The following is a 23,563-nucleotide window of genomic DNA, read 5'->3' as shown; positions in this document are numbered from 1 at the left end:
GATAGTATTTAATATTTTCAGAGATTTACAAGACACAAATCTATACGTATAGGTTAAGTCAAAACGTAACGAATATTTAGATCTGGATATTGCATATTTGTACAATCGTATAAAATATAATTCTCTAGTATAAATATATATATATACATATATATATATATATATATATATATATATATATATATATAGATATCTAAAAAAATGAAATAATGAAGTTTTCTTTAGATCTACTTTCTTTTTTTTACTTTAATCTATGTATATCGACGAACGCGATAATGGTTGAGAAATTATTATATACAGGCGTATATAAGTAATATTAATTTTTGTAAATTAATGGTCGTCGAATAATTCGTTTCGTATTTATCTAGTTAGATTCCCAGAATTGAATGATAATGATATCAGTATTAGAGTAATACATTGATAACTGAATCGATTCGTGTAACGTGTAGATAGATCGTAACAATAAGGTAAAAGATACATTTATGAGTATATCCTTTAAGAGTCAACGAAAAGAAGCGATTGTACAAATTTTGATATCTCCTATGTGATAACCACCTGTGCCGTACTTATAATCAAAAATATTACGTAGTCTGATTTTTGTATCAAACAAAACCCTGCTCAACGTCACCATCGACTTTTTGCATCATTTCATTTATCGATAAGATCGTTGCAACACATCGACGTATTGCCGTAAGTGTATTACTTACGTCTTGTATATTATTATAATGATTTTTAAAAGATCCTTTCGAAAACATGTTCACGTATCTCTATAAGAATATCCTATTGAAATTATCGTTCTATGGCGAATTGTCTTCAATATCATGTGATTATTAATCTTTTGAAAATACAAAAAGCCATGTATCTCTGGTCGATTATATCGGTACGATCGAATAAATAAATAATAGTTTGCGATTATATCGAATCTGAAACGAGAATCTTAATCGCGAATAGAGTCGATTGTAATAGCAATATGGCTACGTTTTCACGTTCTTATTTTATATCATTGTCACTATTTTAATCGCTGTCACCATTCATTTCTTTTATAAAAGCATACTCTTTGATCATATTTTAATAAATCAATTCGATTCCACTTTTAATTAAACCTATAAGATACGCTTTAAAAGTTCTTTTTCTTTTCTCTTTAATGGTCACGCTCGAAAGAATATAACCTCTATAATATCTATACATCATAAAGATAAATAAGTATGCAAAGTTGAAAAAAGTAGGAGAAACTAGGGATAGATACGTCGTAAAAGATATGTTTCCGTTTGAACAAAGAACTCTCGCAAGGCACAACTTTGATAATAAAGAAATCTTTATTAACTCTAACGCGATATAGTAATAAATAAATTGTTACGAAATATTTATTGTAGTATCCTCTCTCGGCTCTTTTACATTTTCTTATGACCTATGCGCCTTAACCGATATCGTAGACCACGGCTGCGTAATATCGAAAGCATGTTCGACGACGCGTTCGATTGAAAAAAGAAAAAAAGAAAAAAAGAAAAAAAAAAAAAAGAGAAACTAGATAAAAATGAGCGGGGGTGGGGGAAAGAGAAGTGAGCGAAGTGGCGGAGAACTGGGCGATACGTGTATGACAGGTTTATGCGCACCGCCCCGTTAACAACTCCCAAGTGACTACCAATTGAGCACTTTATTTGGTTTATCACTTAAACCTTTTCAAGCAGCATCTCGTAGATCCGGGGCGTTGGAGCAAAGATGCTGGCGGGTTCCTGAAGAAAGTAGTAGACGAGTAGGACTGTCGTCGACGTGGTTACGCGACAATAACAATTATAAAATATATCATGTTTGACATGAATCAGTCAGTGAAAAAAATGCTATTTCAAGGAGGGATAATGGTGCGTTAGATAAGAGGTGCTAATCGCTTGGTAAATCGTGCATTCACGAGAAATGGAAGATGAACAACCGGCGAGAGAAGCCAACAAGATATGCGGTGTTTGCGGCGATCGCGCCTTGGGATACAATTTCAATGCGGTCTCTTGTGAAAGTTGTAAGGCCTTCTTCAGGAGAAACGCACTTAAAAATAAGGTGACAAACTTTTAGATTCGCGAATGATCGTTTAACGTATCACCGATATTATTATTATTACTTTCTTTTCTTATGCATTGCTTTACAATGTCACTTTCATTTTCTTTTTTTTCTCTTTTCTTATAGGATTTCCGGTGTCCTTTTACAGAAAATTGTAGCATCACACCAGTGACTAGACGTTTTTGTCAAAAATGCCGCTTGGATAAGTGTTTCAGTATTGGTATGCGTAAGGAATACATCATGTCTGAAGAGGACAAGGTTTTAAAGCGTCAGAAGATAGAACAGAATCGTGCAAAGAAGCGGCCTCAATCGGATAACGTTAAAGCTTCTAAGATTAAGAAGGATTGCGTGGAAGATTGTACCTTTGAGGATACAGCCATGTCAATGAATTCAGTTGCATCTACTGTATCCGATACGTACTTTTGGGAGTCCGACAAGAAGTATGCAGACTTAGATGCGGGTAGGCAAAATCCTATGGAGAATATGAGTCCGGTTACTGCAGCTAGCGTTCCAAGTCCATCTAGCCCACCGGAAAGTGGAAATATAACAGGATCTAAAACTTTAGATATGCTAAAGGACTCTTATAGTAATAAATGTACCTTTGTTAAGTACGAGTTAATCTCCCAATACGATGAACCTAACGCGGATGTGGACTCTACTAGAAGAATTACATCTCATTCGCCTATACAAAGTACAAGAACAAGGTACAATGAATTTGATCTTGCATCTCGATCTGCGGGAAATGACAAAAGTATGTCCATAAGTTCACGAAAGTTTGACCAGAATTTGTTAGAATTTGATTCTAATTTTGGTAATTCGAGCAATCAGTCGCCACGTTATACGCACGAGTACGAAGACAGTACGACAAGTTATTGCAAGTACGAGCAGAGCCCTGAAAGTGGTCCCTCTACATTCATTGACTCGAATGTAGAAGCTACGCAATTGAATTTAAGTCCCATTTCTCATACTAATGTACAAACGTTTACCGAAGAGACTACAGCATGTCAGAGGCCAAAAGAAATGTGCCCTAAAGGGAACGATTTAGTTAATAAATTTACGCAAAATCCAGGACTGGTTATGAAATTTGTCAATAATCCTCATCTAGTTGCAAAAATATTTCAAGATAGAAATTTAATTTTGAAGATCATGACGGATCCGGTACTGGTCAATAGATTAGCGGCGGATCCGCAAATATCGCAATTTTTTAAAGAAAACAGTATCGATAATAATGATGCAGATCCTGTGGATCAGTTAAGCTCTCAACAAGAAGAAGACACGATGGAAGAGGACGTTTCTGTTGCTACAAGTAAACACCAATGCAAGAGCAAACAATGTCATGTGGAAAATCCAATCTTAACGGATCTAATAACGTATAAAAATACTGTAAATTATAAAAATAAAGATGCAGCAGATCCAAGTATGAATAAAATGACGGCTGACGTTACTAAAGATGTACTTCAAGATGTTCAAAGGTGGATAAATATTTATTTGATTTAATTATTTTTGAAAGGCCTTATATAAATCACTTTATTAATAATGTATAAATTATTTTTTTAGAATACCAATTGCTGCCAATTCGATCGAATCGATATTGTGTGAAGCTATTAAATTGGAATTTTCAGCATATTCCGCTCTTGGTGGGAATCAAAGCACCAGAGAGCTAAACGATGCTGAAAGAGCAAAATTAAATGAATTAATAGTAGCTAATAAAGCGCTATTAGCTCCATTAGATGATGATATAACAAACTTAGTTGGAGAAGAATGCAAATTTAAAGTAATTCCTTATTGGATATTAAAATTAAATTATTATAAGGATTCCTTAATGTATACCAATCTCTGCCTGTTAATCGTCAATTGTTACAATTTATTTTGTAGGGAAGTTTTGGCCAATCCGATCCTATGTTATTGGATGTTATCAATTTAACAGCTATAGCAATACGACGTCTTATAAAAATGTCCAAAAAGATGAATGCTTTTAAGAATATGTGCCAGGAAGATCAATTGGCCCTTTTGAAAGGGGGATGTACAGAAATGATGATCCTAAGATCGGCGCTTAATTACGATCCGGATAAAGATATGTGGAAAATACCTCATAGCCAAGAAAGAATGTCAAATATAAAAGTTGATGTTTTGAAGGAAGCAAAAGGTAATTTGTATGCTGAACATGCAAAATTTGTTAGAACGTTCGATCCACGATGGAGAGATGAAAATATCATTTTAATTCTAAGTGCAATTGCTCTATTCACACCTGATAGACCAAAAGTTGTACACAGTGATGTAATTAAGTTGGAGCAGGTAAGTAAATGCATATTAAAAAATCTCAGGAGAGAGCTAATTAAACAATTTCATAACGTTCTTCCTTTTGTTTATTTTCCATTTACAGAATTCGTATTATTATCTTCTGAGACGATACTTGGAAAGCGTTTATCCAGGTTGTGAAGCTAAGTCCACTTTTTTAAAATTAATTCAAAAGATTTCTGAACTCCATAGATTGAATGACGAGGTTGTTAACGTTTATTTAAATGTAAATCCATCTAGCGTAGAGCCATTACTTATAGAAATATTCGACTTAAAGCACTGATATTAACATCTTGCATACTTTTACTGATTCTTACCTCATAGCTTATTATCGGAGAAATAGAAAATAGATAATTCTATATCAATTCTTAATGAAGCCTTATATGAAAATACTGTGATCAAATTGAGTAGGTGTCATTCTTATTAAACTGGTTATGACCATAAATATCTTTTTTATTATATTATAGCATTGTTATTATTATTATTATTATTATTATTATTATTATTATTATTATTATTATTATTATTATTATTATTATTATTATTATTATTATTATTATTATTATTATCATTATTATATTGAAAAGAGTGCAATGTCTTTTGTTAAAAATACAATGTTCACATATTTTTGAGAAACATGCAACCAACTGCTTTAAACGTATTACATAGTGTTAAGTTCAATTACATTCAAAGAATGAAATAAGACAAATGTAACCATGTAGGGAAGCATTACTTTGGCTAGTCACTTAACAGGATGACATCATCAGAAATGTAATAAAATTTTAAGCACAAGTGAATGTATCTTATGACATGTTCTATGACAATATCTTATTTATCTAAATTATTTTTTTAAAGTAATAAGAAGATATATATATATATATATCGATTAATGTTTTTTTACATAATAGATACAAACAAAATTACAATGTTTTCGATAATTAATGATGCTTTAAAAATTCCGATCTTGTAACATTGTGCATAATTGTAATTGAAACATTTAATACAGAAAATTTACTTGCATTAAAGCAGAGAAAAGTTTGAGTCATGCGAATTCTGTAAAAATAAAATTTCGAATATTTCAAAAAAAGGGAAAAAAAAAGAAAAAAGAAAAAAAAGAAAAAAATTATCTATATACATATAAAAGAAAAAATAGAATATAGATGTATCTTTATGAATGTATAAAAGACCGAGATTTTCTAAAAGTGAATGTATTTACTTTGTTGTAAAAAATAAGCAATCATGCGATATGGCAGTTGTCAAGCGAAACAATTTGAACAAATTTCTATGTATTTCGAGGAAACAAGATATTTAATGTCATTCAATATGACAAACTTGTCGTTAATGTAGGATAATATTTAAAAGTATGGTACTAAATATCCAATTATATTTTAAACAATGAACGGCTTTGAAAGACTAAAAATAATCATAAAACTTATTGAAAACGATTTTATTTCATAAAATTATTCTTCTCATATTGGAATCTATAAGTTGGTATAAATATAAATAGAAAGAAACGAATGCTTTAAAATATATATCTAAAAGATTGAACAAAAATGGGATATTCTTATGTCATTATGTACAGATTAGTTCATCATCGATTCTTTATATGAATTTTAACGCAAAAAAGAAGAAACCTATAAATTTATATTTGATATGAGTATTGTGACATTTACCAAGACCTGTGTTCATAAATAGCTGATTCAATATGTTCAGTTATGATATTGCTGCTATGCAGTTTGAAAGATAAAGAATAAAATTGTTTGAACTCAGTCCTTGGTATAAGAATGAAAGTAAGAAAGGAATTGTAAAAGTTAGAAAAAACGAAAAGAAGAGTTATAATTAAATGATATGTGTACAAGTTATAAATGTTATAATGTACACGAGATATTGTGATACGCTTACATGAATATATTTTTCATACAATATCATTGTTGATGTTATTTCAAGTATCGCGTGCAGTATGTTTGTACCGCATGCTTATAGTAATTTAAAAAATTCGCGATAATTGCGAATAGCGCCCTCAAATATTAGCCTGTAATTCCTTGTATTTCATCGTCTGCCCTTTATATATAAGACTACGCAGCGCAACGAAGAATAACTTTTTCTTCTTGGTAATAATTGTTTCACTTCATTGTATTTTTTCACATTTATAAACTAAAATGCTTTTATATCGAATTTTTAAAGGATCTCTCTGGAAAATTTTTATAAAGATTTAAATGGGAAGTATTTTAACTCGATGAAAATTATTTACGTAGCCTTTACGCTAAGTATGGAGTGTTACGCATATGTGTGATCCATATGTATATATATATACATATATATATATATATATATAGTATAGTATAGTGTATACCTGTTTCTTTTTCAGTTATCTATGATTGCCTATGTTCGTCATTTTCCATCGTTACATATCCGAGAAGATATAGGACAAAAAATACAGTTGCAATCGTGGATGCGATAAAGAATATTAAACTGAGTAGAAAAAGAATAAAATAAAGTATGATTTTAACGATAACTCCAGCTGCCTGATATATGCATTCCCAAAAGGCATCCCAAAGTTTTTTTATTCCCATTTCCTTTAAAAAGTTATGAAATTTCGAATGAAATCAATTACAGGTTAAAAAAGACATTTTAATTTTGTACATTTTAAAAGCTGCATTCTTGGCGCCACGTCCGAATCGTACTTCAATTTTTTAAACTGAATTTTTTTTTATATTATTAAATTATAATCATTATTACGTAAATATTTAGCGTTAAATTTCTATCAAACGATAAAACGCATCGCAGTGATAAATTCTTATTAAAATGTTTTATTCATTTTGTATGACCGTTACAACTGTAGAAATATTGCAGCCTTTAGAAGTCGTTAAATAGGTATCATTAGTTTCTTATCGATGTAACCTTCAATTATCTCGGACAGAAATATTAAATATTCTAATTTAACAAGTAGTTGTAACTATTTTAATATTTTCATCATTATCATTTTTTATGCACTGTCGAGTTCGTTGTGAATTTTCTATTTTACTGTAATTATCGCGTTTATAATGGAAAAAGACTTGTACGTTTTCGTCGTAAGACTTAACGAAAGGGCAATCGATCTTTTCAGCAGCTAGATAGGACGATCCCAACGCGGACGTAGCCGTTAGATTGAGAAGACTAAGTTCATCGACGACCAATCCACTGTGAATTTCATCCATGAAACCGTCCTTCATGAATTTCCACGATTTCCAAACGGATCCAACGCATATCGCTTTAAGACCGCCATGACATAGTTTAAGATCCTAAAAAATAGGACGATATATATATATATATATATGACGTTAAGTGGAATTTGATCTAGGTAGGAATATTTTTGTTAATCGAAATTCACGTTATGGGCTTTTTTGGAAAGTGCCACGATATGTCGAGCGAGAAGTCGACCGGTTTCTTCAAAGATGGCAAGACAAAGAGGATCTTCTTTCTCACAACCAATTGCGATTTCTTTAGCGAACATGGAGAATTTACTCTTGTCGAAATTCGAATACAAATGCGGTAACATGTCTGTTCTGTCTTTCACTTGAAAAAAGTCTCTCATCGCCGGCCAGATATAAGAAATAGGATGAGGAGACTTCACTAGGTCGTCTATGTCGTCGAAAACGTATTTGCAGGCTCGATGTGCGATCCAATACGCTACGAGTAAGAAATCGATTCTCTTAATAATATAACGCGTATGAATATTTAGAAAATTCATTAATTTCGATTTATATATTTACCGCTGCCTTCGTCTCCCATCATATAACCCCATCCACCGCATCCATGAGTTTTTCCATCCGGATTAATCAGTAGGGCATTACTTCCTGTTCCAGCGATTAGTACGATTCCACCGTTTTCTAAACCAGTTCTGAGACTACCTAACGTGTCGGAACTAACGTAATAATCTTTAGCAGCATTTGGATATTCCTTTAGAAGTATATTAATTAGAAGATTATTGGTAGTCTCTTCCTCGCAACCGCTTAAGCTTAGACCCTACAAATTTATCGAATAAAATGTACATTTTTACTATCATTTATAATTTTTTCATATGTAAAATAAATACCACGCAGTCCAAGGGAACCGTTTTCGGTATATCCAATAGTTCTTTGCCATGCTCGATCATCGCGTTAATCCTAGCGGCCGTTTCTTCTATCCCCAGAACCTAATTTACATTCGTAACGTTAAATTTACTTATTAATCGGAATATTATTTTCAAATCTTTAGATATATCACGACTATAATTACCCAATGATTGGTATCGGGGCCCTTAATTTCTATCAATTTTTCACCTTTATGATTGAGTATTACAAGCGTGGAATAGGTACCCCCTCTATAAACGAAAAGTAAGGAAGATATATGTATTTTGATATTTTGTTTTGTTTCATTATTATAATCTTCCTTCTCTTATCTATTTTTACAAGTATTCATTATAAACTCCAAAGATTATATTTAAGATTATTCTTCGAAAAATATTTAATTTCTATCGTAAATGTGTAATTAATTTCGTTTAGAAAACTTACCCCTCTATACCACCGATTTTAATTTCTGAAGAAACTTCCGCGGCTACTTTTTCAGGTAGTTTTTCTTCAATTTCTTCGTCCATATTTAAATCCTCCGTTTCTATTCTCCCTCTTAAATCGCGACGGAGTTGATACTCGTCAATTATTTTCGTTTCTTTCCTTCCTTTTTTACCTCTTCCACCTTTCTTCTTTCCTGCCATTTCTTTTTTAGATTAGCTTATAGAATTATAATAATTCTTTCTATTTCTTTCGATGTATTTTACGAGTTAATAAAAGATCGATTTTTCAAGCATTTTTCAACGGTATAGAATTAATTGCACGCACGAACAGACTTAATTATTTTTAAAGATTACCGAAGAATTTTGCAAAAAGAAAAGACAAAATAATAAGTTTAGGTAAAATTTTGATAAAATTTATATAAAAGAAATTTAGATGAAGATTTGCCGAAAAATATGCCGAAACGATTGCATATAAAAAATTTTGTTTATACATTTACGTTACGATATTCTTTTTTTTTGTTCTTCGCAACTTTGTCCTTTCACGTATGTCTATATACACATAGATATATGTAGTGTCTGATGTGTGCGTGTGTGTGTGTGTTCGTGTGTGTGTGTGCTATGTGTGTACATAGATACATTGTAATGTCACGCAAAAGTAGACACGATATGTTAAAAATGAACTTATGTTAAACGTTCGACATCCTTGTCGTGAAAAACGTACATATGCTTCGGAATATCGAGAATCCGTCGATATTTCGCGGTAATTTTTATAATAAAAGGATTTTTTCCTTTTTTCAGATACGATAACAACTAATGGAAAAATAGTTAGGAAAAGGAATTCATGCGTCGTAAGTTTGATAGCGATAAGCTTGTTAGTTACAGAAAACGGTACAAACCGTCGAGGAAATAAGCGTCGAGTGGCGGTTTCTTTCATTACTGGCAGCACCTCGTACTCAGAATCATATCAGAGTGAGCGCGTTGTTGGTTATACGCGTGACGTCATTTATTACCGTAAATTATTACGGAGAGAGACGTTGGAGATCGGTCCAATGGTCTTTTACTATTATCGGTACGAATGTTCACGAAGTTTACCGATCCGTCAGTAAGAGTTTTCATTTGGATGTATGCGACGCGTTCAGACGGAGTACGAGGAAAACGTCGCTCGATCGATAACGTTCGCGTTCAGGTCATATATCTCAATAATTTATACGTTATATTTTGATTAGATTCGTCGTAGAAACGAGCACGTTTTATTAGTTTATTTTAGATCGAGGCGTATCAACGATATTAAACAAATATACGTACGTACGTACATAAGAGATGGATATCGATCGATCGACGATAATATGTATGGATGTGAAATAAAAGCGTTGAAAATGATATTATTCCATATGTGTAGAAAATTAATCGAAAGGAGATAATAGAATAGAGTAATGTTGGCGAACGCTTGGATTGAAAGAATGGCGGGTATTTCCAGTAGAAGGAGATAGACGATCGGAAAGATTCGACATTATTCGGATGAGTTCGGAGTTTGAGAGGGCGCTCGTGATCGAGAGCCGGCGAAGGGTAGCCGCCGCTGCCACCGCCGTCGCCGCCGCCGCCGCCGCCGCCGCCGTCGCCGCCGCCGTTGTCCGAAGAGACACAGCATGTACAGACAGTACCACGGTGCGAAAGTGGAAGGGCGGCGCGAGCGGAAAAGAGGGATCGTGAGCGGTGGAGAAGCAGCGCGCGAGACCCAGAGAAGGCAAGAACGATCGAGGGACGACGAGTGTGCCAGTAACGGTTAACCGTCGCGCTCGAAAGAGGCGAAAGTGCATTCATCTTCCGTATGTGTCTTCTTCTTCTTCGGTGCGTCGCCGTCGGCCATTGTCTCTGACATGGAAGCCTATCAAAATGGCAGAGATCGTGCAGATGTTTTTGTTTCTGTATAAGTCAAAGTACCGTCGGAAACGTCGTCGGCCTTCACGGCAAGTAGAGCTGACACGCTTTCAAGAGTGTGGTGCGATCACGTTGCCATGCTTGCCTCCGCTCTGGTGGGCGGCGTTGCTCTGCTGTTGGCTCCTGCACCTTACGGCGGCCTCCTCCTCCTCGTCGACGACGACGACGACAACGGAACCAAGCTGCGACAGCGAGAGCTGCATCAACGGGGATTGCGTCAATGGTACTTGCTTGTGTCGCGAGGGATGGCAGGGTCCAGCTTGCCAATTCTGCGGTGGCAAAGTCAGGTAGGAGTTACCTCTTTCTTAATACGATACCTTTTTCACTTGATATTATTAAACGTTATTTTATTTGCTTGGTTCTTTGGCACGCGCAAATCTCTAATCTCCAAGTAAACTCCTGCATTCTCCGGTCTTCCTTTTTTCACGTTCGCCCTCTCTCTTTCTCTCTTCTTCACTCCCTCTTCCTTTCTCTCTCTTTCTCTCTCTCTCTCTCTCTCTCTCTCTCTCTCTCTCTCTCTCTTTCTTACTTACTCTGGGCAACGCCGTCTACGTGTCGCTACGTGTCAAGTGCACAAAACGGGACTCCCTAGAGTGTTCTGACTCTTCTTTGCTGCGTCCTTCTTCTACCTCTTCGTTCGATCGTTCGCCGGATACTTTTGGAAGATCTCTCTTTTTCCCTCTCTCTGTCCCCCTTAGTTTATATCATACGATTAGACGCCGTAAATAAACTCGCGACACGTTCTCCCGCGATACTCCGCTTTAATCGCTCCCGTGCGTGTCTCGTGTGTTTTTCAGGCCATGCCTCTTGAGTGGGAGGAAATTAGGGGTTAGAGGGATGGAGGGAGGGAGGGAGGGAGATGGTCGGTCATTGTCTGGACTACCGTCGGTTGACATCCTCGATGTCGAGAATAATGTCGATACGCCGCCGGTGACAGTGACCGCGCGCAAAATACTCACCGCCGGAAACTTTTTCGATCATCGACTCGATTCATCCGGTTCATCCATCTCTCTCTATTTCTCATAAAAATTTATTTAGCACTTCTTGTTACATTCGCAGTAAGCGCCATATTTCTCATACAACTCGAAAAAGGCGCGAAATTTGAAAAGCTATTTTTTACCGCCCTTTTTTCTTTTTCTTCCTTATGGTCGATCGATCGATCTCCTTATTCCTGCGTGTGGGTTTCGAATAAGTTAGGAGTAAGTTAGTTACACTACCGGTACAACTCTCTTCGGTACGTAGATAGGACGTTTCGGTTGGTTTGTCGCGAGGCTTGGAAATTATCGATTCCACTTGTTCTGTTCTGTTCGACCTACCCGTTTCGATCGATTAACCTCTTACGTGCATACGTAAATAAAACGTAGAAAAATCAAGACGCGAAATTTTGTCGTCAAGGAACGAAATCTACGCTGTCGCTGTTCGTAGAAATAGAATGTGTATTCGCGAAATTACAACGCGTTGGTGCCTGTGTATGGAGAGAATTAATGACACGTCGTACTTGTGTCTTTTGCCTCTCTCTCTCTCTCTCTTTTTCTTGCAATCTATTTTTTATACGGATAAATCCTTTTACGAAATTCGTGAAAGCTCGTCGATTATCGTTCGACTATTTCGCACGAAGAATCGATTGCGAGTTTGTATCCAAGCAAAGTCGGTTGAACGGCATTGAAATAGGATTTGTTGTAATAAAAATGCGTAAAGTAGCAAACGAATGAATCAAAATTGCCTTCTAACGGCACATGATAATGTGACTAGGTAACTCGATTTAAACCGAGCGAGCAGGTAGAAACTCTTTGCAAAGTCGAGATTAGGTAAGATCGGACGTCGATCGATCGGTACGGTTTTAAAGTTGACAGGGAGAATACGGTTTCGGTCGCTGTCAAGGATCGTCTATGCGACACGTTGAAAATCCAATTTCTATGAAGTCGGCCGCACCGAGACAGCAATTTTATCGGTCATCGGAACGAAATGAAAACTGCCCTTGGCGAAACTTCTGATCGTATTCGCGCGTTTAATTTAAATAAGTTTCTTCGAATCTTTCGCGCCAAATTGATCGCCAGTTTATCGACTTTCCCTTTTTTGCTTTACTTAATTTATCTTTTAGAGGCGCGATAATATTATTTTCATAATCAAACGTGTTAAGAAATTCGAGAACACCCGAACGAGTTTGTCAATGACGATACAATTTGTTAAGCTCGATTAAACTTTTAAATTCGATAAATGAATTTCATTGAAGTTACGACGCTGACAGTATCTATTTACGTGGCTTATGTCGATATAAAAAGGGCCACATTACTAGATTTTCTTTACATCCTTTACGAATTAATCCAAGCTTACGATCGTGACTCGGTGACATTTCGTTCTACGGTGATTGATCGGCACGTCGCGTAATCGAAAACTCTACTCCGCGACGGCTTTAACGACGTCTGTTCTACCTGTATATATGTATCTCGGGAGAAAAGAATTTTTTAACAAAATTCTTCCCATACCTATTTTAATTTTTATTATCCTCGAAAAAATCTCTCTTTCGTTTCCTTGTGAACCGAGATTCTCGATTTTTACCATGAAATTATTTCAAATTTACGAATACTTATATTTTTTTTTATCAGGATTCTATATCATTCGCGCATCCTACGCAATCGTACAAATTTCTTATTTATTGTCAAAGCGTGTGGTCAAAGTAAAAGAAAGAAACAAGAAAGAAGGAAGTAGAAAGATCGTTTTATGATAAGAAAAGTCATTTGTAACGCGCATGATTTTGCGAATTTTCTTTCGATACGGAAGGATAAGGGAACGGCGGAGGGAATGCGAGAACGCGATAAGCCGCGTACCTATGCGACGATTAGAAAATGATTATTCGAAAAATTCTTTTTAGCCGTATTAGTGAAACGATTTTGTAAATTTCTGCGAGGACACGATATAACGCGTATGTATAAAAGAGCTAACAAAAAAAAATGAGAAAAAAATAGAGATAAATAAGTAAAAAAAGAATAATGTGTTCCTTTTTTCTCTCTTTTCTGTTTTTTTTTTTTTTTTTTCAATTTTTATCTACGTACCTAAATACGTGCGCGTATAAGGACGTATAATTCGGGTCATTAAATAATGTACATGAGCTTATATATTTTATTTCTCGAATCGATATCGTATACAAGTCCTGTTCTTTCCTAAAATATTTAGGAAAGACAGATTCACGATGTTATCTATTATACAGACCAGGCAAGCCGGAACAAGCGCGCGCGTAGAAACGAGTATATGTATAACTCCAGAGAGCTTATCTTGATTTTTTCAACCGTTTGTTTTTCTGTTTTTTTTTCTCATGTCTATTTTCATTTTTCTTCTTGCTTTTTTTTTTTTTTTGTTTTCTTTTTTTCTTTCTTATTTATTTGCCTCTTATAAATTCCGATTCTTAGACTTCCGAAATAATTCTGATCGTTCACGTTTATTGCTCGTGGGATTTAATCTCTGGTGGTTTCGCATTTCTATTGGTATACGTCGTCACCTTCTCGAATAGCCCACGCCTAGTATGTACATATGTATACACGTTTCGAAGAGCCGCGCGTGTGGTTTTGGCGAAATTGGAAAGCATTCCAAAATGTCACTTCTTCTCCCAAAGTCTCTTCTTTATCGATATAAGTTGTAAACAGGTATATATGTATATATTATATATCATCGAGGTATATTACAGAGCTTGATCTAGTTCGAATTTATACGACACAATTATATAATTGATATCATTTTTAATTAGATACGATCAGTGAAACGTAAAAGCTATTCTTCCGCTATCGTACAATTGTCACCCTCGTTATTTTACCCTTTCTCTTTTCTCTTCTTCTTTTTTCTTTCTTCTTTTTTTTTCCTTCTTCTTCTATTTTCTTCCCTGAACGATTGATATATTCAATAATAAAGCGGCATTACGTAAAACTTTGATTTCGCGCTAAGTTAATGAAATAATAGGTTTTGCAGGTATCACGACATCGAGTAACCTGGATTTTCTCGTGACGTAGAACGCTTGAAAAGTCTCCTCGTCGACGAGGACATTGGCGTCGACGTCCTGCTCTCCTTTCAAACGACACACTTTCAAAGGATCGCGACTCTAGGAATAGGCTCGTCAACGTGACAATTATTAAAAGGATTATTTTCTTTTTCCTTCTTCATCTTCTTCTTTCTATTTAAATACAGATTTAGGCGGGAATTTGTTTCGAAGGGACACAGTCTTGTAACGATTAGATCGAGAATTATGTTTTCTCACTTTTGGATTATAAAATAAATACGAAAGGGTAGAATACGAGAGAGGGAGAGAGAGAGAGAGAGAGAGAGAGAGAGAGAGAGAGAGGTCGGCGTTAAAAGCTTCGTAAAAATGCTAAGTGCCGAACAAGTATCATGACAAGTCCAAAGTAACTCGAGCGCAATATCATTGCGATAAACCGGAGGGAAAAATGTTTTTGTACTCCCTTGTTTAAAGCATTCCATTTTATTTTCATTTCTTTCATCTCTCCTCTTTCGATTTCGCAATCATACGCAAACTAACACAGATTGTTTTTCATCGCGAGATAGATATATACGTCGCAGTTTCGTTCCCTTTAACAGCTCGATTTCCCGCGCATCGTTCGTTTCTTCGACGATATAACGTGAAATGAAACCACTAGGTCGTTGAACCGGTAGGCCGTTGTGACTCACTCGCGTCGTCTACGTAGAGTCGTACTTTGGGAGCCGTACTTTTACGCTTTTGAAAATTTTTAACGTTGACCGAAATCATTTTGTCTTCTAAGCAATCGATCACTTTTTTGCTAATGCAGTTTCTTACTTTTTTCTTTTTTTTTTTTTTTTTCTTTTTTTTGAAACTATACAATTAAAAACGATCATTATAAATATTTATCACGTCGATTAAGAGTTTCGATCATTATTAGAATGCAAAAGTAATCTGTCTGGACAATGATCGCGGCCGATCGTTTATTCAATCATCCCGAGAATGTATTCGTTGCTCTTTGCGTTCTCGTAAAGAAAAACATTGTTATTCCACCGTCGTCGTCGGCGTCGTCCGAGAGAACGCGTGCATCCTTTTCCATGAGAACTCTGTCGTCTTATAAAACGTTCTATGATGTAGAAGAAAAGTGCAGGTGTCTTGTAAATTTATCCTCATTTAGCGAAGGAATACTCGCTCGCTTAGTATTCGTCAAGGACGAAATGAATTATCGCGTTGTTTCCGGCCGTTCTATATTTCATCTTCCGCGATTATTAGAACGAACAGTCTGTCGTTCTAATCGGATACCGTTCGAAGATGGTATCTCGTGTTTTATTTATTCGAGAATTTGGCATCCTTTGCGAATAAACGATCGTCAAAGTTCTTACCTTGAGCATTTATCGTTGTCAAAAATTATAATCGCATATTATCATTTTTAACATTTTATCCTTCTACTCGGTTCTTACAACAAACTTATTTCATATTCATAAAAAAGCAGGCGTTACGTTCGCTCATATTGCTTATCGTTTTACGTTAGATGCAAAGTAGACTTACGAATATTATTGGTTACGTGTATGCTCATTGTCTATTTATAATAACAAAATCTTTGAAAAATGCCGAGAACGAACATAAATAACGATATTGTCGTCTTCCAAGGCAATTATTTTATCAAGAAATAATTATTCTCTTTTATTCAAATTTATTATTCTCTTCAAAACTATTCAGTTAACCGGTAATATTTTTAAAACGTTCAAACAAAGTCCAAAGTGCGTTTGGATAGCGAAAGCTCATATACGTCAAATGGATTCATAAATGAATTTAGAAAATAGGAAGGGAATTTATTCGAAATTACAAATCAACAACTACGTGTAAACGTAGACTCAAAACAACGTAGACTTTGATATCCGATTAAATCGCGATAAATGTTTATGGATCGAGTTGATTTATAGATAATTATATATGTTTATCGTTGACGGTGCAAACGCGGCACGAAAAAAAATACAACAGCGCATGGAGAATTAACAAGTACGCACAGTTGGTATTTTTGTTCTTCAAGGAATGCTCAATTTTTGTTTCTCCTTAGAACGAGTTTGCTCGTGCGTGATTAATAAGAGAGAGAGAGAGAGAGAGAGAGAGAGAGAAACGTACGTGAGTGGATAAGTAGGCAAGGCTTCCATTGAAAATACGTTGATTTTCTCGGGTGATATCGTTCGTATTGGAAAATATGTTTGATCCTTTTCTTTTCGAGACGAATAAGAACTGGGACTGGCACTGGTTATTTTAAACTCTCTTCCGTTTGTTTGCAGATTGACGGAACCAACGGGAAGCATTCACGATGGTATAGGCAACTACACGGCAGACGTGAGGTGTTCCTGGCTGATCGAGAGCAGCCCAAATTCCACGATACGCATGCACGTGGAATTGTTCGCGACGGAATGCGGCTGGGATCACCTGTATATCTACGACGGTGACAGCGTCGAGGCACCTCTACTCGCGATATTCAGTGGTCTCATGCACAAAGACGGCTATCACATACGCCGCGTGCCCGAAGTAATAGCTCGATCCGGCAGCGCTTTGCTCCACTTTTATTCGGACGTTGCCTATAACATGAGCGGATTTAATATCACTTACAAGATCAATGCCTGTCCAACCAGGTGAGAAAACTTAGATTATCGTTTTACGATATAACGAAGAAATCATTTATTTTTAATTCTTTCGCTATCGTCACATTAGATAAGGGGACATATTGGTGTGTTGCATATCAATATCCACGTTTTGTATTATCAGAGATGAATTTAACGCGTTATCCATTTTATCTTATCGTTTCTAATTATTTCGCTCGTGTACATAAATTCTTTAGATTAATCCTAAGGCGAGCGAAGGTCGTCGAGTCGTGTCTCACCTTTCGTCGCAAAAAATTCTTGTAAAAGGAAGGACTTTGGAAGGAAGAATTTCTTGCGTTCGAACCTTTTTTTACCGTTTAATCTTAGAGATCTATTGTCTCATCTCTCAGAGTCCTATTGTTCCTGTGCTTAGACGTAATTATAAATCAGTATTTTCAGCGAACACAATCCGATATAAATCCTCAACTATTCGCGCTTCTTTTTTCAAACAAGTTTATTTTACTTTATTCAACATGATCGATTATATGTGTGTGTGTGTGTGTGTAGTTGTGTCGAGTATATTTGATGTATGTTTACGTATATTTGACTTATGATTACATTATGTACATGATCAATCGACAGCTCTATTGTTAATAATAAGGTTTACTTATATTGTACGTGCGTGCCAGCTGTCTCACGACATGTTTTTTATCTTTTCTTTAAATACGATAGGTATTCCTACGTCGATTGTTCTGGCCACGGTGTCTGTATAGATGGTATGTGCTCGTGCGATACCTTATGGACCGGAAAAGCTTGCGACGTCTCGATGTGTCCAAATAATTGCTTTCACAATCGTCAACACGGCGAATGCAATAGATTGAAGCGTCGCTGCGACTGCAAGCACGCTTATAAGGGTAATTGTCCTTCTTTTTCTCTCTTCGTCTTCGTATCGTTACGTTAAGGCTCTCCTCTTAAAAGTATATATGCGTGTTGCTTTTTTTTGCTTCTTCTTCTTTTTCAGGAGTGGACTGCAGTCAAAAGAAAGATCATGGATTTTGGGAGAGCGTCACTTACAAGGACTTCTCTCCCGAAGGTTCGGCCAGTCACTGTTCTATCGTTTGGAAAGATTCTCTCTACGTGGTCGGCGGTGAGAGTTTTCATCGTGCCAAGATGATATACGTTTATGATTACAACGGTAACGTATGGGAAACCCCTCACGTAGAGGGGAAGCTACCTGCACCTCGATATGCTCATTCGTGCGTACTCTTTGGAGACAAGATATTTATGTACGGTGGCGTCGTACAAAATTCCACCGTCACCAACGAGATCTGGGCATTCGACGTGTCGGCTAAAGTTTGGGAAAATGTCACCGTACACGATCATTGTCGCAATAAGACAATGTGCGGACCACTTAAGGTACAAATCATCTTTTGGAGATAATCTTTTTTACTCCTTACCTCTCTTCTTCGAAGAGAATAATTAAGTGGATCGTAATTTTGTACAGGTAGCTGGGCATACGGCGAATCTCGTGCAAAGTTACGGGGAAAAAGAGAAAATGGTTGTGATCTTTGGTTATTCGCCTCAGTATGGTTACCTGAACACCGTCCAGGAATATTACTTGGGAACGCGCGAATGGCAAATCGTTGAGACAATAGGTTTCCCCGTTAAAGGGGGCTACGGTCATAGTTCTTCTTACGATCCTTTGACACATTTGATATACGTTTACGGTGGATACGTGTCCGAGTCGCAGAGCACTCAGATTCTGACGAATAAACTCTATTCCTATCATCCCAAGTATCGCGAGTGGAAGATATTGACGGGCGCACCGTCGGCCCGATTTTTTCACACAGGCGTCTTTATTTCCGGCGGTCTTATGCTCGTCTTTGGTGGTAACATGCATAACGATACTCAGCACTCGCACGGTGCTAGGTGTTATTCCGCTGATACCATCGCTTACGACGTTACGTGCGACACGTGGCAACATTATTTTATGCCGAGGGACATGGCCGACCTACCGAGATACGGACATAGCGCGACCGTTTTCGAAGATTCCATGTATATCTATGGAGGATTCGACGGTCAGATGTTATCCGACATGTTGAGGTATACTTTTTTTAATCTCCCTATTCTCGTTGGGGGCTCACGTTGAAAGGTTGACTGAACGATTCTTTTTTTTTTATTTAATTAAAATTTTCTTCACTCAGGTATACGCCGGGACATTGTGAACACTTGACGAAACAAAATGAGTGTCTGAACGCGAGGACAGGTGTAAAGTGCGTGTGGGAAAATATAGGTCGGTGTATTGCTATAACGAAAATACCGCGGCATGCATTACTCGAGGACGACATGCACGATGGAAAGTACATGAGGTGCTTGGACGACACGCCACCGCGTGGAATGACATCGCACAAGGAATTGTGCAAGGTCCTGACCGACTGCGTCGCTTGCGTGCAAACGTCGTACAATTGTGTTTGGTGTGGTAAAAGTTGTTCCTACGAAATATGTCGGGATAATGCCAATTCACCGGCCACCGAGGTCATTAAGGATTTGGAAAAGTGCGACGCGCACACTGGCGTCGAGTGTCTGCAATTGCACACCTGTCACGCATGTTCGAGCAATCCGCGTTGCATTTGGTCTTGGTCAAACGGTCCGGATCGTTGTAAGCCGCAATCTAAAACGCGCGAGGTGAGAAACTTGGTTTCTCCAAAATCAAATCGCGGACTTCAACTTGTACCGTCGATTAAGACGACGATTCTTTAATTTCTTTTTATAGATTAGCAGTCTGAACGGAACCATACAAGCTCAGCGCTTAACGATGGAAACTTGTCGAAGTCCATGCGCGGAATACACTTCCTGTAGGAATTGTACAGAATCCGATTGCATTTGGTGTCAGAACGAAGCAAAGTGTGTCGACAAAAATGCATATCCCGCTAGTTTTCCGTACGGCCAATGTCGTGCATGGACAACGATCGAGGCAAGGTGCCGTGCCACTGGAAATGGAAGGGAATGGTGTAGCTTTTATTTATCTTGTTCGGCGTGTAGATCGGATCCTGGTTGTGGGTGGTGCGACGATGGATCCGGTACAGGAAAAGGACAATGTTTGCCTGGCGGGGCTCGTGGTTCAAGCAGTAGGAGTTTAGAAACGTGTTCGTTCGATCATTGGTACTTTACCACGTGTCCAAGTGAGTTTGCAAAATTTATTTCTATTCGTTAATCGCGTTTCGTTAAGAACGATTCTTTTATCAATTGTATTTACCTTAGCTTGCCAATGCAACGGTCATAGTAAGTGTCTTCCAAACAGCAGTGTTTGTATTCAACCGTGTGGAAATTTAACTTACGGACAGAATTGTGATAAATGCATTCCCGGTTATTACGGGAGTCCTTTGAACGGGGCAACGTGTCAACGTAAGATATATTACTTTTCTATATAATATTACAAACATTCAATTCCGGGTGTAATCTTTACATTGTATTAAATCAATGTTCCAGCGTGCTCCTGTAATAATCAAGGCACACAATGTTCTAGCGAGACTGGTAAATGTTTTTGCACGACCAAAGGCATCGTTGGAGATCATTGCGAGCGATGTGACGTAACGGGTCTTTATTATGGCGATCCTACGAACAAAGGGTCATGTTTCTGTAAGTTCTCTCTACCTCGTTCTTCCCCCGCCCCTCCCTCCTTTCTCTCTTGACGAATTCTTGAGATACATATTTTCTTTTACTGGCGCGCGCGCGCGCGAATGTTTTCAAATTGATTCCTATTGCTTTCAGACGATTTGGCTATTGATTATCAATTTACCTTTAATTTAAGTAAAAAAGAAGATCGGCATTATAGAGCGATCAACTTTAAGAATTCCCCACCGAAAGCTGATATCGATGCCGAGTTTTCTATAACTTGTTCAGTACTTGCAAAGATGAACGTTACTATTAAAAGACCAAACAGTCTAGAAAAGCCACTTCTTTTGGGTGCCAATTGTACGACAAGCATGTATAAGCATCGCTTTAGCAAGGCGGACTACAATTTTGGTAGCGAAGAGAACAATACGTTAACAACGTTCTATGTATACGTTTATGACTTTCAGCCACCGTTGTGGATTCAGATTTCATTTTCTCAATATTCAAAGTTAAATCTGCAACAATTCTTCATAACTTTTTGCACGTGAGTATCTAAATTTAGAATCATCTCAAAGTCTTTACGTTTATCATGTAACACGTAATAATTGATACATGCGAATGATGAAAGTAATGCCATTGGGAATATTTCTTTTTCTATTTCTTTTTTTTTTCTTTTTGTTCTTTTATAATTTTTTTTTCCAAATTGACTATATGCTTTCTGCTATTGTAAGTCTCAGGCAGTACTTACTTGTAAACTAGAGATTATATGCCACCGCACAGGTGTTTCCTTGCCCTACTTCTAGTAGCCGCGATTTTATGGAAGATCAAACAAAAGTATGACATGTACAGAAGAAGGCAACGACTATTCGTGGAGATGCAACAAATGGCCAACAGGGCCTTCAGTCAAGTACTCGTAGAAATAGAGAGGCGAGACGTCGTCGACAACGATACTGACAGAGGTGACGGTGAATACAACAATTGTCGAAAAAAGAAAAAGGTTGGTGACATTGTTGTTTACTGGTATGAAAGCTTTCTAGAGAGAAAGAGAGAGAGAGAGAGAGAGAGAGAGAGCGAGAGAGAGAGAGAGTTTTTACAATATTATAATATTTAGGATGCACCTAGTCCGATCGCACTGGAGCCCTGTTCTGGTAACAGAGCAGCAGTCTTATCCTTGCTAGTCAGATTGCCTACCGGTGGTGAGCCGTTTACTCCAGCTGGACAAAGTGCCGGCTTAGCGGTAGCCTCAGCCTTAGTCACATTGGGTAGTCCACGAAGACCTTCCCAGGAATTAACGACGAAGGAACCGAAAAAAACTAGAAAGTCGGCCAGTCAACATCCGGAATCCACTTGTATTTAGCGATAAGCCGAAGAAAGTAGACAAAATGCAAATGTTGCAACGTGACTACGAGCCTTAGAATCGTTTCTGTGATCTTGCCTGTATTAGTGGCAGGACAATCGATTATCTTATAACTATGACAGAGCGACGTAGCAAATGTCAATGTCACACGACCTACGTACATACGTTGTGTGTCGATGACAAATTTTATAAGTGGTCAAAGTTTATTCTATCGTCGAATGAGAAGAACCGAAGCGTCGTTAAAACTTGGCTACGTCTTCATTCAAAGAAAATGAACGAGAAGATAATTTAATCAAGAAAAGAAATGATTTTTGTATTTATCGTCTTACACAAAAATTTTCGGTAAGTAGTATTCATTTTGAAAATTTATTTAAACATTCGGCGCGAGAGGGTTTATCAAGTAAGACGATTTCTTCACGAATTTAGATAACTTTTCAAACTGTTTCTCGAATTCATTTATACAGCAAGTAAAACGAGTATCCGCGGTTAAAAAGTTATTTGGATTTTAAATAACGCTTACGAATACTTGCGTTTACTTGCTATAGTTTCAATCAACGATGTATATTCTTGTATATATAGTATTTCTTAGATAACACTATTTTGCTTTTATCGTGAAAGATACAATATAATTGAGAACGTGTTTATTTTCTAATTAATAATGTATCGAATCAATTTACAAGGTAGTTTATATTGCCACACTTTTTACGAATGTGGTAAAATGCGTTTACTCGAAAGGAATATTCATGTTTCACTTATATTTCGTATCTTTTACGTTCATCAAATACATTAACGGCAATAGTATATCATACAGGTAAATATATCATAACTTCCAACATAAACCGGATAAAAATAGTGGATTTTTAATATCATTTTTACTATTATTACCATCATTGCCATCATCGTTATCCTCATCGTCGTCGTCGTCGTCGTCGTCATCGTCGTCGTCGTCGTCGTCGTCGTCGTCGTCATCGTCGTCGTCGCCTTATCATCCTTGACGTCGTTATTACAACCATTAATATTAAAATAAAAGGAATTTCTTTTTGTTTTATATATATATATATATATATATATATATATATATATATATATTATATATATAAGGGAACCTTAATAAACTAATTGGAATTAGTTGATAATTTTGACACTGAGAAAAACAGATTTGCCACGAGTGCTTTGAATGTATTAACATATGTTTATATATCGATAGGAATCAA

The 23,563-nt window shown here is 36.6% G+C and overlaps 3 protein-coding genes across 12 annotated transcripts; 2 read left to right on the top strand and 1 right to left on the bottom strand.

The window, feature by feature from the left end:
- The first annotated feature begins 213 nt into the window (after window positions 1–213).
- Window positions 214–4,866, top strand: Hr96 (Nuclear hormone receptor HR96). 3 transcript variants are annotated; one of them, XM_085655225.1, is made up of 6 exons: window positions 214–467; window positions 1,689–2,049; window positions 2,176–3,521; window positions 3,607–3,823; window positions 3,925–4,344; window positions 4,433–4,866. In XM_085655225.1, exons 2-6 carry the CDS (start codon window positions 1,912–1,914, stop codon window positions 4,628–4,630), a joined length of 2,319 nt encoding a protein of 772 aa, XP_085511351.1. In that variant the 5' UTR covers window positions 214–467; window positions 1,689–1,911; the 3' UTR covers window positions 4,631–4,866. The 3 variants fall into 3 exon arrangements, with proteins under 3 accessions (XP_085511351.1, XP_085511350.1, XP_085511349.1); XM_085655224.1 differs by having other exon boundaries at window positions 214–690; XM_085655223.1 differs by lacking the exon at window positions 214–467 and having other exon boundaries at window positions 1,230–2,049.
- Window positions 4,867–5,438: 572 nt separating this feature from the next.
- Window positions 5,439–17,084, bottom strand: Nagk (N-acetylglucosamine kinase). 7 transcript variants are annotated; one of them, XR_014981838.1, is made up of 7 exons: window positions 8,880–9,817; window positions 8,605–8,689; window positions 8,423–8,521; window positions 8,100–8,352; window positions 7,718–8,016; window positions 6,701–7,628; window positions 5,439–6,538 (listed from the first exon to the last, which is right to left on the bottom strand). XR_014981838.1 is itself a non-coding variant. In XM_085655239.1 (7 exons), the coding sequence occupies exons 2-7, from the start codon at window positions 8,960–8,962 to the stop codon at window positions 7,287–7,289; spliced, it is 1,161 nt and encodes a 386-aa protein (XP_085511365.1). In that variant the 5' UTR covers window positions 8,963–9,072; window positions 16,923–17,084; the 3' UTR covers window positions 5,439–7,286. The 7 variants fall into 7 exon arrangements, 6 of the variants coding, with proteins under 6 accessions (XP_085511365.1, XP_035742305.1, XP_035742233.1 ...); XM_085655239.1 differs by adding an exon at window positions 16,923–17,084 and having other exon boundaries at window positions 5,439–7,628; window positions 8,880–9,072; XM_035886412.2 differs by adding an exon at window positions 11,350–12,335 and having other exon boundaries at window positions 5,439–7,628; window positions 8,880–9,072.
- Window positions 10,184–23,373, top strand: dsd (attractin-like protein dsd). Of its 2 annotated transcripts, none has more exons than XM_035883665.2 (12): window positions 10,184–11,103; window positions 17,081–17,428; window positions 18,110–18,291; window positions 18,399–18,793; window positions 18,882–19,480; window positions 19,582–20,062; window positions 20,151–20,559; window positions 20,639–20,782; window positions 20,867–21,016; window positions 21,149–21,536; window positions 21,752–21,989; window positions 22,104–23,373. In XM_035883665.2, the coding sequence occupies exons 1-12, from the start codon at window positions 10,772–10,774 to the stop codon at window positions 22,347–22,349; spliced, it is 3,912 nt and encodes a 1,303-aa protein (XP_035739558.1). In that variant the 5' UTR covers window positions 10,184–10,771; the 3' UTR covers window positions 22,350–23,373. The 2 variants fall into 2 exon arrangements, with proteins under 2 accessions (XP_035739558.1, XP_035739645.1); XM_035883752.2 differs by having other exon boundaries at window positions 21,773–21,989; window positions 22,104–22,691.
- Window positions 23,374–23,563: the final 190 nt, after the last annotated feature.

The sequence above is a fragment of the Vespa mandarinia genome, chromosome 2, assembly GCF_050613455.1.
Source record: "Vespa mandarinia isolate Hongniang chromosome 2, ASM5061345v1, whole genome shotgun sequence".
Taxonomy (NCBI): Eukaryota; Metazoa; Arthropoda; class Insecta; order Hymenoptera; family Vespidae; genus Vespa; species Vespa mandarinia.
Note: the sequence above shows the minus strand (reverse complement) of the source record. Positions and strands in the feature narration are given on the sequence as shown.

What these genes read in the sequence shown, in the direction of transcription:
- Hr96 (XM_085655225.1), top strand. Translation starts at nt 1,912, where the DNA reads ATGGAAGATGAACAACCGGCGAGAGAAGCCAACAAGATATGCGGTGTT. An exon ending in GTACTTCAAGATGTTCAAAG is followed by an intron (nt 3,522 to 3,606) that starts GTGGATAAATAT and finishes TTATTTTTTTAG; the next exon opens with AATACCAATTGCTGCCAATT. An exon ending in GAGAAGAATGCAAATTTAAA is followed by an intron (nt 3,824 to 3,924) that starts GTAATTCCTTAT and finishes TTTATTTTGTAG; the next exon opens with GGAAGTTTTGGCCAATCCGA.
- Nagk (XM_035886153.2), bottom strand. Translation starts at nt 9,079, where the DNA reads ATGGCAGGAAAGAAGAAAGGTGGAAGAGGTAAAAAAGGAAGGAAAGAA. An exon ending in CGGTTCCCTTGGACTGCGTG is followed by an intron (nt 8,353 to 8,422) that starts GTATTTATTTTA and finishes ATAAATTTGTAG; the next exon opens with GGTCTAAGCTTAAGCGGTTG. An exon ending in TTTCCAAAAAAGCCCATAAC is followed by an intron (nt 7,629 to 7,717) that starts GTGAATTTCGAT and finishes CCTATTTTTTAG; the next exon opens with GATCTTAAACTATGTCATGG.
- dsd (XM_035883665.2), top strand. Translation starts at nt 10,772, where the DNA reads ATGGCAGAGATCGTGCAGATGTTTTTGTTTCTGTATAAGTCAAAGTAC. An exon ending in CTGCAAGCACGCTTATAAGG is followed by an intron (nt 18,292 to 18,398) that starts GTAATTGTCCTT and finishes CTTCTTTTTCAG; the next exon opens with GAGTGGACTGCAGTCAAAAG. An exon ending in CGCAATCTAAAACGCGCGAG is followed by an intron (nt 20,063 to 20,150) that starts GTGAGAAACTTG and finishes TTCTTTTTATAG; the next exon opens with ATTAGCAGTCTGAACGGAAC.